This window comes from Melanaphis sacchari, unplaced genomic scaffold (assembly GCF_002803265.2).
Source record: "Melanaphis sacchari strain LSU unplaced genomic scaffold, SCAv2.0 Contig174_pilon_pilon, whole genome shotgun sequence".
Lineage (NCBI taxonomy): Eukaryota > Metazoa > Arthropoda > Insecta > Hemiptera > Aphididae > Melanaphis > Melanaphis sacchari.
This window is the reverse complement of record NW_020270814.1, coordinates 17593-31772: the sequence shown is the minus strand read 5'-3', so window position 1 is coordinate 31772 and position 14180 is coordinate 17593. Positions and strand designations below refer to the sequence as shown.

At 25.9% G+C, this 14180-nt stretch overlaps 1 protein-coding gene across 7 annotated transcripts in view; it reads right to left on the bottom strand.

Moving 5' to 3' along the window:
* The window catches only part of LOC112592420 (obscurin), a 57748-nt gene that overhangs the window by 31285 nt on the left and 12283 nt on the right, over positions 1–14180 (bottom strand). For 5 of the 7 annotated variants that reach the window (XM_025336451.1, XM_025336455.1, XM_025336456.1 and 2 more), the window contains exons 1-7: positions 9469–13604; positions 9246–9382; positions 8612–8725; positions 4682–4831; positions 3319–3489; positions 3156–3225; positions 841–936 (exon numbers count right to left, since the gene is read on the bottom strand). In XM_025336451.1, the coding sequence (XP_025192236.1) occupies positions 841–936; positions 3156–3225; positions 3319–3489; positions 4682–4831; positions 8612–8725; positions 9246–9382; positions 9469–13503 (4773 nt within the window). In that variant the 5' untranslated portion in view covers positions 13504–13604. Of the gene's footprint in view, positions 1–840; positions 937–3155; positions 3226–3318; positions 3490–4681; positions 4832–8611; positions 8726–9245; positions 9383–9468; positions 13605–14180 lie in introns of those variants that run through there. The other 2 variants (XM_025336457.1, XM_025336454.1) reach the window with 2 other exon arrangements.

Genomic DNA, 14180 nt, shown 5'->3' with positions numbered 1-14180 from the left:
TTATAAACTTAAAAATATTGATTTGGTTCAAATAATGATAGTTACCTAATAATAAACTCTAATATTTTATATATATTTTTTTAATATTTTATATTGATAAAATATAATATTAAATAAATAAATAAAGTAGTAAATTCTAGCTATTAAATATTTTTTTTGTATCGCTAATTAGTTATTGTCTATAAATAAAACTTATCTAAACAACCACAATATAATACGAGTATATACGTTAATACGTTAAGTATTATTGTGTTAAATAACTAAATTGTTTACAATGTTTTTTTGCCGATTTTTATGTTATGTAGGTAACAACTTCAGATGTATTATATTAATGTCGGGTTACATAAAAACATTATTAATTTATTGGTTCCCTAAAATGTAATGAATCAATTATTATTGATCACTGTTCACTAAATATTGTTTAAGAGACAATGAGCTCATTATTATTTGATTGAATGCTTATTGATTATTTATGCAGTCTGACAATAGTCCAGTAAACAGTAAATTACATATTTATCGATTTTAATTTCATATTTTAAAAATATTTAACACATTCATGATATAATATTACAGCTAAACGCTAAACGGTGTATAAACGGTTATATACTGCTATATCTTGATAACGCTTAGCTTTCTTAATATAATTTGTGTAATGGATAATTAAGAATTGAGATAATTTAAAATAATACAATTTATAATCCTACCTATAATGTCTTATTTAAAAAATTGACATACTGAAAGTTAATAAATAATACATGTTTACATAAACGCATTTAGGAAACATTTAAATAAAAAATAAAAATATTTTATACATGTTAACAAAATATATATTATACGTACCTCAAAGTAATCGCGTACTTCATAATTGCATTCCAAAAAATCTTGTGCTTCTGGTTCTGTTTGGCAATAATTAACATGCTTATCGAAATCTCTTTCCTGAAAAAAATCAATATATTATAATTTACAATAGTATAACTTTAAGTCAATAGCTTCAATATATATTATTTAATAATAATGAATATTATTATTATTATTATTATTATTATCAGTAATTATTATCTAATAACTAATGGTATTTTAAATTGTTTGACTATAAATAAATACAATAGTAGTTAAAATTAAATTTTTTAGCTTAAATTGTATTCATTAAAGATGTGATTAAATTTGAATGTTGACTATTTCCATAGGATTGTAATATTAATATTACTTATCGTTGAAATTTTTATCCATATAAATAGAGAACAAGTCACCCAAACTATAGTTATTTTTATTTTTATTATCATCTATTATTAATTATTTTCTATGTATCTTATTTTATTCAAAAGGCATCTCTCGTCAATTCTAAGATAAATAAATAAAGGTACTTTGATATAATATCTCCTAGGAATGTAATTATTTAAAAACTATGAGTTGAGTTATATAAAAGATTTACATGTTTTTCAACATGATCATCAAAAAACATTGTTTTTCAACTACTTAATATAGATTTTGTTTAAATATGTTGTATTTTGTTCCAATGATTTGTAACTTATAGAAGTTCTATTATTTAAAAAATTATTTTTTCTCGTTTGTTCTAGTTTACTAAGTTAAAAATAAAGTATCTCTATTATTGTTTAATATTTCAATAACTTTTAAACTAAATTTAAGTTTTTATAATATTTTAACTTACTATAATCGATTTCTTGTGGGCATTTACAAGTATATAAATAAATAAATAAATAAATAAATAAATAAATAAATAATGGAATCATACAATTTATCTGTTTTGTGATATGATGGTCTATAACATATCATTTATCTCATAAAAAACTGGGACGCAACTCATCTATTAATTATAATTTTGGACGCATTTAGTATGCATCGAATTATACTTTCATAATATAATGGAATTTAAAATTTGGTGCATCTGAAAATAATTATTTGTAAATTTAAAATTGTACGTTTTCACAAATTCATTTTTTTCTTGATGCGATGAAATAAAAAAAAAAAAATTGATTTTTAATAGATACAAGTACATATTTGAGTAAATATATTTCATAATTATTTGAATTACATTATAAGATTGAGAATATAAAAAGCATTTAAAACTGTATCTGTTATGACAAAACATATATGTACATTATATATTTACCTTATTTAAGATCTATTTATTTAAAGTATATAGAAATTCATATTTTTAAAGTTGGTATAAAAATTATTAATTTTTTCATGAAAATATAAAATTCTTCCATAAAGTAAAAATTTTATACCCAAATATTAAAAAATAAAACCTAAATAAATGTATTGAATTTCAAATTTTTCTACTCAATAAATAAATTCATTTTAAATAATATAAAATAACATTAAAACATTATTGTATGATATTGTGGTTTAAATTAGTTAAATCAAAATTATTTTCTCTAAAAAATATAATAAGAGTCTTGAATATGTTACAAGAATTCGTAATTCGTATGTCCATAAAACTCTGAATTAGAATTATATCCATTAATCTTCGATAATATTGTTTTAGTTTCTGATTGAAACAAATAATTTAGTTTTAAAAAAAATTTATTTAAAAAAATATATTAGTATATTCTTTTACCAGAATAATTCCCTTTTAGAGCAGTAAAACATGTTCAATATTCAACTTCAGGGACAATGTTTTTAATAGCCAAATGTATACAATTAGTTTGAGGAAGAGAGAATTTCAAAGTAAGTCAAAATTATAAGTGTTTTTTTAAAATAATTGGGTGATTTCTACCATTCAAAAAGAGAAAACAATTTATAAGTTTTCAAAAAATTTGATTTAATAATAAAGCAAAAATGAATGACGTTAGATACTTAATATATTAATCAAATATTTTCATTAACATTTTCAAAATATTTTACCTTTTTTTTATCCATAGATATTTTAAACTATCTACTTTTTGTAGCAGTTTAATTTAATTATTTGTTGAAATTACATATTTATTTGTTGTATTTCAAAAAATATATTTTTTTAAAAACCTCTTATGAGGTCCGAGGTGAGTTAGGCATGATGAATACGGCAATACCAAGTGTCTGTACTTTGTATGTATGTGGTCCTTTTTTATTCGATTGTCGATGAATTAACTTATTAGTAGCTTGTAAAATAATTAATCTAACTTTAATTATTGATTTAGTATAGGTAAACTTACTAAACGAAGAAATGTTCTGCCCATAGTTTTTGGTTCGCTAGCTGCATATTTTAATCCAGCAATGAGAACTCTATGAAATTTTACAAAAAAAAAACAGACAATTCATTAGATTAATAATATGTCTAAATTTGATTTCATTTATTTATTATGTTAAATAACTTACGTATTATGAAATTGCGATATTTGTTTTAAATTGTTGAATATAAGATCTTTATTATCTCTCACTATTCTTGGTGCATCATTTAACTCTAAAGGATTTAAATATCTTTCTACTACTTCTTGAATATCTTGACCAAATTCTTCTTCAGTTTCTACTAATTCTGCGAGTACCACACTATAAAAAAATTTTAATTATAGAAATTAATAATAAATAAGTTACATTAAATATGTTTATATCATTATTAATTTTTTCATACAAAATACAATTATTAAATATTTTTTTTTTATAAAAATCAAAATGTTTATATTATATTGTATTTAGAATTTTTTTAAACGATTATAATATAATACAATATTATAATATGTAACTACCTAAATTATTATATATAAAAATATATTAAAGAAAAATACGATGGCTAATAAAGATAGAGTCATAAAGATAAAACTAAAAAGTAAGATCATCGTTTACTATAATTATGTGTATAAAGGTGTACTAACTAAATTGTTAGAGGAAGAAAAAAGGGTGGAAAATGGGAAAAGAGGTCTTGCAGATGGACGCTGAAATTAATTTTTAATAAACATGTTGATAATTTATTAAGCTATGTACGTATACGTTTGGTTAAAGAAGCGAGATTGGTTGTTCTTCTATGTTTAGCAAAGATAAATAATGGTAGATAATGTAATACTTAAGTATAATTATGTGAGAAAAGAAGGCATATTAAAGAGAATAAGAATCTTCGTTAAATGTGTTCGCCATGATAGAAGAGAAAGATCAAAATTATTGTTTCATATTCGAGTAACAGGTAAACTAATGGTGAAAAGGGTTTTAAAAGGTAATTTCATTTTGAATTCAGATGCTATTATTTAGAGTTTAGATGAGTTATTGATGTTTTGAGAGCTGTATAACTAATTTATATAAAAAAGTTTTCTAGAATATTTTCTTTAAATTTTTAAATTTAGAACAAGGTATATTATGGATACAAAGATTCATGAATGAATATAAAATATAATGTTGTAATCTATAATATTTTTATTCCGGTGGAATTATACTTATAGAGTTGATTATAAATGTTTAAATTGTATGAGTCAATATAGTTTTAAAATATGCACTATGTTTTATTTGTTAACAACAGTAATTTAATTTAATTTTGCTTTTTTGCATTTTTAATAGAATTAATTTATTTCGGTTTGGGTAGTGATTGTTAAATTGATTACCTAAATTTAATCATGAATTGTATTTAAAATAGAGTGGACAAATTAAATTTATGCCGTACGTCACGTTCACCATTGAATAGTGCCGTAATCTGGTTAATATGTTAACCGATCACTTAAATTATAAAAATATTTCTTAAAATGGCTTATCTTACTCTCTATTAAATTTTGCATCCTTTTTTGATAGCGTTTGTCCTTCTGCCGGAACCACAGCAGTCGCTCTAACAGGAGCCGCTATTTTTTTTAGAATGCTATTAGGTACATATCCCATTTTAGTTGGCTCGTCAAGACTTTGAACCAATGACCTAAATCAATAATTGAAAATATTAATAAAGCACATTTTTATGTTTGTAATAAAAATAATAAAAGCAATACCATAGCATCATATTAATAGCATAAAATAAATGTATACAATGTATGTATGCGAGTTCTTGTGTATTTAATACAGTCATTTTATAATTATAGATAATTATTTAAAACACGCTAATACATGTTAAAAGCATTATTTGAACTACTAAACTTCTTTAGTTAATAATTTTGTCTTTTAAAATTTATTGATATAATTTTTTACTATAATTTTGTTTATCTAACACCAAACATTTATTTTTAAGTATTTATCTTTAATATTTTGTACGCAATATACACTAAAACTCATATAATGATAGGTAAACATTTTTTTCAGAAAATTTACTGGCAAAACTCCTAAAGATAAAATGTCCTTTTGGTGGGTATATAAAAAGTACCCGAGTATATTGATTTATTTAGTTATTACGAACGATTAAATCTATTATTATAATAGTGCCACCAACACTCGATGATTTTTATTCACTACAGTAGTATAGATTTGTTTATGAAATTTAAATAAAGACTTGGGTATTTGTTTATTAAAATTACGTTTAAGTACTATGTATAATACATAATAACAGTCTAAAAATTATATTTATGATTTTCGAGGAAAATATTATAAACTTACGCAGTTTCAAACGATTTATGAACACAGAACATGTTGAGTACGAATGTCATTGTATTACTTAATTTGAATGCAGTAAATAATTTAGAATTAAATTTATTATGTTAAGTATAGAAATTAATAATTTAATAATATTTTGTCAGCAAAAGTAACTGACGGCCAAAACTATAGGTTTAAAATATACTTTTAATATTTTTTTTTTCATGTTTTTACATATTTTGATGATTTTACATAATCATATTAGGTATACAATTGTTTACTACTCCAACATTGAACATTTTTAGATGTCATTTTTGTATAAAAATATCTGCAAGCCATCATGAAAATTGTGAAAAATTAGTAAAGATGCCAACATTTAATGCTAAATATTTTGGCTAATCTGTTGTCACTCAAAAATTAATAATCCTAAACTATTAGAAGCTTAGATTCATAATTTTTTTTCGTATAAAATTAGACGTATAAAATCGATAAATTTTATTATTTTTAGTTAATTATCAAAAATACTTTGGGTAAAGTATGTTTTTTTGTATTTTTAGATTAAACAATTTAAAAATGTAATTTCTATGAAATGAGAATTGTTCATATTTTAGCTTATTTATGTGTTTTTATATTATTATAGTTGTTAAATAATTTAAAAATTTAATGGATTAACTTGTTTTTTTAAAAACTAAAGTTTTATTTACGATGTTTAATTAGACCTAAGAGCTATGAGGATATTTTTGATTATATTTTTATATTTTTTCAAATAAAATGTGTAACTTATGATTTATGATCAAGTATTACTCATAAGTATCTATTTTAAGTGATATTATGTGATAATTCGTAACAGTCTTTATTAGATCAAATATAATATCATTGAAAATTAATAAAATTAATTGTAAAACTAAACATTATAATTTACTTTTTATAATCTACATAAATCCAAATTAATTTTATTGTTTTGCTAAAAAAGTAATATGTAAAATAACAAACATCTCTATATTGGTATCGATTTAGTATCTATAATTTTTTAGTTATCACATTCGAAACAGTGAACTAGTCTAGACAAATGTAACAAAAACTAGTAATAAACACGAAGAATTAAGACATTATGTACGTCATTTTTTTATTGAGTAATTTATTTACTATTAAAAATAGTATAGCCAGCAGTATGGATGTTTTTACTTTAGAAACACACAGCAAATATTACTTATTTGCAAAAACTGAAAACGATTGAATTTGAACAAGCGGAGATGTATATATTTGTATAAAACAATATAATATGTATTTTTTATGTACGTACATAAATTAACATATTATCAGATATCGTGAATTTCAGTTATTTTTATGATGTGACCCCAGTTCACTGTCTCTTCCATAAATATCTGCCATCTTTTTTTACATTATGATTTACGGTTCTTATTTTCCGAAGCTGTATTTAACCACTTGTTATTCGTATATTTATATTTCCTGACAACGAAGTATTAGGTAACCGTTACATTCTATAGTGGTTAAAAACCATATAGACTCGGTTAAATATTTTATATTATTTAAAGATGACATAATGCATCATTAAATAAAACAAAAGTCACTTAATAATGTAGATTTTTAAATATCTATATGAATAAATTTAATTTATAGCAAAATAGATTTTCAATATGTCATATATTATGTCACGAATTTTTAAAAATAAGTGACCTATTTTGTGTCTTAGTAAATAACAAAGAACGCAAATATAGAGCATTTAATATTTGATTCCAATGTTCAAGTATCGTTCTATCATCCAAAGTTTTTGTATAATAACAGCATTGCCTATATAAGTTGACTTCTACAAAATATAATAATTACTTAGGCTGTACAACAACGATTTTGGATGCTAAGTCGTGTTTAGCCAGTTCATGTTTTATAAATACACATAAAAATAATTGTATAACACTCAATGAACATTCAACAAAATGATTCATTATGAGCTTAATTATGTTTTTATAGTACTAAACAAATATGTTTTATTTACTTATATATAACTACAATTTTTTGTTCTTAAAATGCTTTATTTTACAATTTTTTATTCTAAAAAAATATTTAACTAATAGGTAATTACAAAATTTGATACTTAGATAAAGTGTATAAAATAAGTAAATATTAGCGACTAGTAGGTAATTACAGAGAAGTTTTATCTCTATTGCTATAGCTAGATAATATATTTTTAAATATTTGCAAATTATGTTATCTTACTAAGATAATTTAAAGCTAGTTCGTGTAAAAATAATTTGTTTTGCGTCTAAAAATCTTTTATTTTTGTCGTGGGTATAAAAATATAGGTACACTTAGATTTTAGTTAAATTATACAGTATAATAATAAAATGCTGATTATTGAAAATAAACTTTCAGATTTTTAAATTGTTTTTTCATAGTTTACAATAATTGTTACATATTCTAATAATATTTAACATTTTTTTTTTTTTTTTATTCTCTTAGATTAATTTTCTAATATATCAAAAAAATATTAGTCAGTAAAAATTACCTATGATTATTCACTGAGTTGCGTTAAAAATACAAAACAACAAAAACATCTAAATTAATTAATCTATACATTTTCCGTGATTTTATATTAAATTATTAAATTATTGAAACATAAGATAACAAATAAGTTTGGTAGTATGAATAAGTCATATGGTAGTTATGAACTTTGGTTGAAATAAAACACCACTCTAACAAATTTCTTATCAGTCTTTTCACAAAGATAAATTTGAAGTAATTTTAATTATTGTAAATATTATTTAATATGTAGACCTAATTAATAATTTTTAAATTTTTTATTTTGATTGTAAGGGATAAAAATGTAATAGGTAATACACTATAGGTTATAAATATTTTTAATTAGTATTCATATTCTAAGTATAAAACACATTATAAAACAAATTAATTACAAAAAAGCAGTTGTTATTTTTTTTTTTTTTTTGTGAAATTTCTATATACTTAAAGCATATAAAAACACAGAAAATACTTTAATTTCAATACTACAATGATTGAATAAAACGTAACATCAGATTCTTATTTCAGTAGGTACAAAAAGCAGCGTCAAGCGAGTAATAGCATCGTAAGCCAGCAGTTTCAATATATGGACATATTTTACCCGTCTGTGTCCAAGGGTTTGTGTTTGGTTGGATGTACTCTATTTGGTCGTACTGACATTTTATGTTTGGCCGCTGCATTGTCCAATAGTAAATTTCGTTTTACCTCGGTGCCCCTGATAACAAATTATATGTAAAGAACGCTTAAGTCCCTGTTTGGAAAACAACATTGGCCTTCATAGAAACAGTACTCGGTAGACCAATCATGATTTGACAGTTAGAAAACCATTGCCAGAAATTCTCTAATTATAGGCTGTCCATTCGGCCTCTAGTCACTCAACTTCAAAATAATAAACTTAATATTTTGTAATGTCTGCGGACAATACGTACTCGCCAAAAATAATCAACAGTTTATTTTATTTTTTTTTATCAACAAATTTTAATATAGTTCATGAGTAAGTTTTTAATACATAATAACTATCAACTACTGATAAATAAATTTTTATTGTTCTGGTTAACATATTTTATCGATTAAGGCATAAAGATAAAGATAAGATACTCAAATTTAGAATATCTTTATTTGTACGCTATAATATAATATGTTATAAAAGGTTTAACAATCATTATTAAAATTGATAAATTTAAAAGGTAGTTAAATAATAGCTGCTAAATTTGATTTTATTCATATTAACTTACATCGATGGATCATCTTTTGATTGTTTTAGTACAACAACTTTATCACCAGGTTCTAAAATCAAGTCATCTTCCTCATCAGCGCCATCAATTGGTTCTGCTTCGTAATCTTGAAGAACCTCATATTCGTCTCCGCCACCCTATAAAAATCATAATTAAATTTCTTTAGTTGAGCATTACACAAAGGGTTTATTTTAAATAACTAATCTAAAGTCTAATATTTAACCTCTCCAATTGTTAATTGTCTATCATCCAAACTAATTGAACTACCACGAGTAATAGTTCCTTCATCTTCTGTTAATGTTTTTTGTATAGCACAATTATACATTGAATATCTTCCTGAACTAAATCCACGAATTTTTAGAACATCTAGTACATTCATTGGTTCAAATCTATGCATGCCCCTTTCATCCAAAACAGTGTATGGAACCTGTCCTGTTAAAACTGATCTGGCTGCTTCTCGAGGTACTACAGCTTGAAGACCATTTTTAATTATAAGTAAAATTCCCATTTTTCTCGATTTTACCATAAAATCTTCCATTGCTAAACTATTCCCTGGACTAAATAATTCAGCAGGGATATCAAACGATGTTTCAACGTTTGTTTCTGGAGGAAGTAATAATACTCCACTTTCTCTGACTAGTTCACGTAATTTTGGATCCAATCTAGCTTCAATCGGGTCAGCAGACATCCCATTTAAGGTTTCACTAAATTCTGGCCGTCTTTCAGCAAGCTTCCTCATTACAGTTAATCGTCTTAGTATTTCTATTGTTATCTTATCTGAAGCCAGTATATCAGCTGACCTTCGATCGTTTAGAACATCCATAAGTACTGAAGCAACTTCTTTCAGTCCTAATGCTTTAGCAAGACCAACTGCATCAGATATCAAACGATTGAATTGTTCACTTTTATTGTCTTTTAACATTTGATTAACGGTTATTTCACTGGTTTTATTAATGACACTAACAATTGCCCACTGTAATGCTTCAATTGCTTCCTTTTCATTATTTACTTTTTTCATGTCAATTTTTAATTTTACTTCTTTTAATAACTCTATATTTTCTTCTGCTATATGTTCAAATGCTGAACGTAATTTAGAGTCTTCCGAATCATTCAAAATTTCACTGAATGCTTCAGCAATGTATTTAGATTCAAGTTCAGAACTGTTCATTATTCCCTTTAAAATATTTACTTTATTTGGATTTTTTAAATCCGTTACAAAACCATCATCAAATATCACTACATAAATTTCATTTAAAGCTGTTATAGGACTCGATTTAGTAGTAGTAAGAAGATTTTCAATAACTTCAGCCACATTTTCATTTGTTTTTATACTCGGTAACTTGTTTATTAAGTTTTGTACTAATGGTGATCCATAGTACGTATTTTTTAAATCTAACTTACATAATCGATTAATTATATGAGCCAATTTAATTGTATTGTCATTATTAAGTTCCAGTTTTTCTGCAACGTCATATGCCACTTCCATTGAAGGAAGTGTACTTACATCAACTTCTGGAAGTTCCGCAGGAACTTGTCTTCCAATACTCATGCCGGCAAATGATAATTGTTCCAACATTTTTGAATCTAGAGCCATTTTACCATTTTGTGTATAATATGAAGTTTGAGGAAAATTGGGTTGAATAACTTGTAATTCTTCTGGTGACACTTCAAATCCTTGGACACTGAACTCACAAACACCATCATCTGCATCTTGAAGATCTGGGGCAATAAATTTCAAACCTTCTGTAGTCTCGACTACTTGACCAGGTACAAAAGTTACACAATTTCCAGTTTCCACAACTCTTCCAGGTACAAATCTTGGACCCTCTATTGTATCAACAACTTGACCTGGTACAAATCTAGATCCTTCTTCTTCTGTAAATATTATTTGACCTGGTATAAACGTTGGACCTGTTTTTGTTTCTACTATCTGGCCGGGTACAAATTTTATTCCATCTTTGGTTTCAATCGTTTGCCCAGGAACAAATTTTGAACCAGTTTCTGTTTCTACTACTTGTCCTGGCACAAATTTCGGACCCATTTGAGTTTCTATCACTTGTCCCGGTACAAACTGCTCTCCTCTATCTGTTACCACTATTTGTCCTGGTATAAATTTATCATCGACTACAACACCTGGGACGAATCTTATACCATTATTTCGTATTAATTTTCCTGGAACTATTTTTCCAGCTGGTAAGATCGCTTGATCACCTGGATAAAATTCTACCCCATAAGCCGTTTGTACCATCTGTCCAAAAACTTCATCAGATTTTTCACCTTTTGGGTAAAAAGAATCGTTTGTCAAAATTCCAGATTGTACTTCATCGGAACAAATTACTTCCTGTAATGACCTTGCTTCTGTGAAGATTGTTTCACCATTTTCTGACTTTGTTACATGTCCCAAAATAAACTGTTTATTTCCATTATTGTCCGATAAAATATTTCCAGATACAAATTTTATTCCATTTTCTGTTTCAATACTTATTCCAGGAACAAATTTTGTATTTCCATTGTTATCTAAAGTTGTTATACCGGGTATAAAATTAGTGTTATTATCAGTTTCTACTATTCTTCCTGGAATAAATTCTTTTTTTTCTTTTTCATCAACTGTTAAGCCAGGTATAAAAGATGACCCAACACAGACACCGGGAACAAATTCCCAATCACCATTACTTTTTAAAATACTTTGTCCAGGAGTAAATTTGATATTTTCATCATTCCAAAATTGTCCTGGTACAAATTGCGGTCCATGAATAGTCATCACGGTTTGCCCAGGAATAAAATGTGATTCGTCACCATTGTTGACTACTTGTCCAGCCACGAAACCAATACCTTCAGTAGTAATAACTGTTTGTCCAGGCATAAATCTTTTCTCACCTTCTATTGTAATCGTTTGTCCTGGAACAAACGATTCTCCTTCTCTTGTTACAATATTTTGACCAACAATGAACATAGATTTACCAGAATCTACAATAATTTGCCCAGGAAGAAATTTTGGTCCATTTGATGTCTGGACCGTAATGCCATGCACAAATAATTTTCCATTAGCTGTGTCAATTATTTTACCAGGTACAAATTTTTCACCGTCTTCAGTTTTTACATATTGTCCTGGTACATACTTTTCAGAATTGTTAATATCTAATTTAAATATTTTAGCCATACCTTGACTAGTAGGAATTAATTTTTGAGTACCCGATTGAATATTTTCAATCAGTACATTAATTTCATCAATTGTTAACAATTTATTTATATTATCTTCAGTTAATATTTCTTCAATTGCACACGAGCTTATATCAGGCAAAATTACAGGAAGTTTATTGAAGTTATTTATCAGAGGTTTTATTGGTGATATAACTGATATAATAGGTAAATTAGTAAGAACAGTATCATTAAGAAAAGTCTGATGTACCACTCCAGGAAATGCAGAACCGATATCTATAATATTCGGTTCAATTGAAATTGGAGTTGGTAATATATCGGTTTGAAGTTTTAAATTATTTATATTTTCTCCAAGTATTATATTTTTCGTAGTTGGTTTAACAATATTTTTTATTTTTGAAATACTCAAGGATTTTACATTTATAATTTTTGGTGTAAATTCAATAGATTCGATTTGTTTTCCTTGACCTGCCGAAAATGTTATCCGTTTTGATTTAAGTTCTTCTTGTTCTAGTTCAGCATCGCTTTCCTTTTCTTTATCTTCAAATATTTTCCTCCTCCAATCTTCTTTGATGGTTTTTTTCTGTTTGGGCCTGTTCCGAAATCCTTCACCTTCCATCAACGTCATTCCTGATATTTTCATTTCTTTGATTTCTAACTCAACGGTTTTACCTTTACGCAATTTTAGAAGTACTGTGTCGCTGGTTTCTGACATCATAACATCCTTGACATCTCCATCTCTAACTGCTTTTTCTAAGCTCGTTGGAAATACGAGACTACATCTACGCTTATCCACAGCGTACACATACCTATTATCATCTGTGCATTTTGTTTTCAATACATCAGATAATTCTGAACATCCGTCTATTATTGGAAATACATACCGATATCCATTTATCACTACATGTTTAGGATCAGAATTTTTTTTTTTTCGTCCAACTAACACTGGTATGTAATGATGCGCAGGCAGTCCATATGACTTCCCAGTTATGCGACAAAACCGTTTTGCATCTGCCGGAGAGATTGGTGGTAGCAATGGGAAATAATTTGGTTTTGGTAAACCACGGCTCTTGCCAGTAATACGACAGTATGTTGACATTTTAATATCATTATATAGAAATCATCAAAGAAAGATCATAACAAGTAACTTGTGTACGCGAGGCACAAACGCGCGTAGATGTAAAATGATGCGAACGGTTACTCGCGTCGGAACAGACTGTTTATAATTTTGTGTGGTAATAATACGTTAGAATCGTCTTTTTAGCTAATTTCCACCTCTGGCACATGCCACCATCCGACACAGCACGAATCGAACCGAAATGTTAAAATTTTAATGGCCCAAACCCTCATATCCAATGGTGCCAGAAATTGTAACAGTGCCAAATAACGTAGACGCAGCCGATGAGTTTGAAAAAATACGAGTCACCGATTCATCATGGTTTCTTTTGTATTTATAAAAACTTTACATTTTTAAGAATGAAACAGAAGGACACTGAACAATTTAAAACCTATCTATTTTTAAAATTAACAAATCATTCTTTATAATAAATTTGCTATAAATTTGAATTAAAATTGTAGACAACACTCGTGCAATTATTTACAAAGATTGTTAAATTTATTTAAACACGGAAATATATACAAACATTATACATAAACTTTCTACTAAAATTCACACGTATATTTATGTATTAGAATCCAAACCTTCGAGAGAATAGGTTATTGGCAATACAACAAATATGTATGTACTTATATATTTTTATATTTTAAAAACTAATT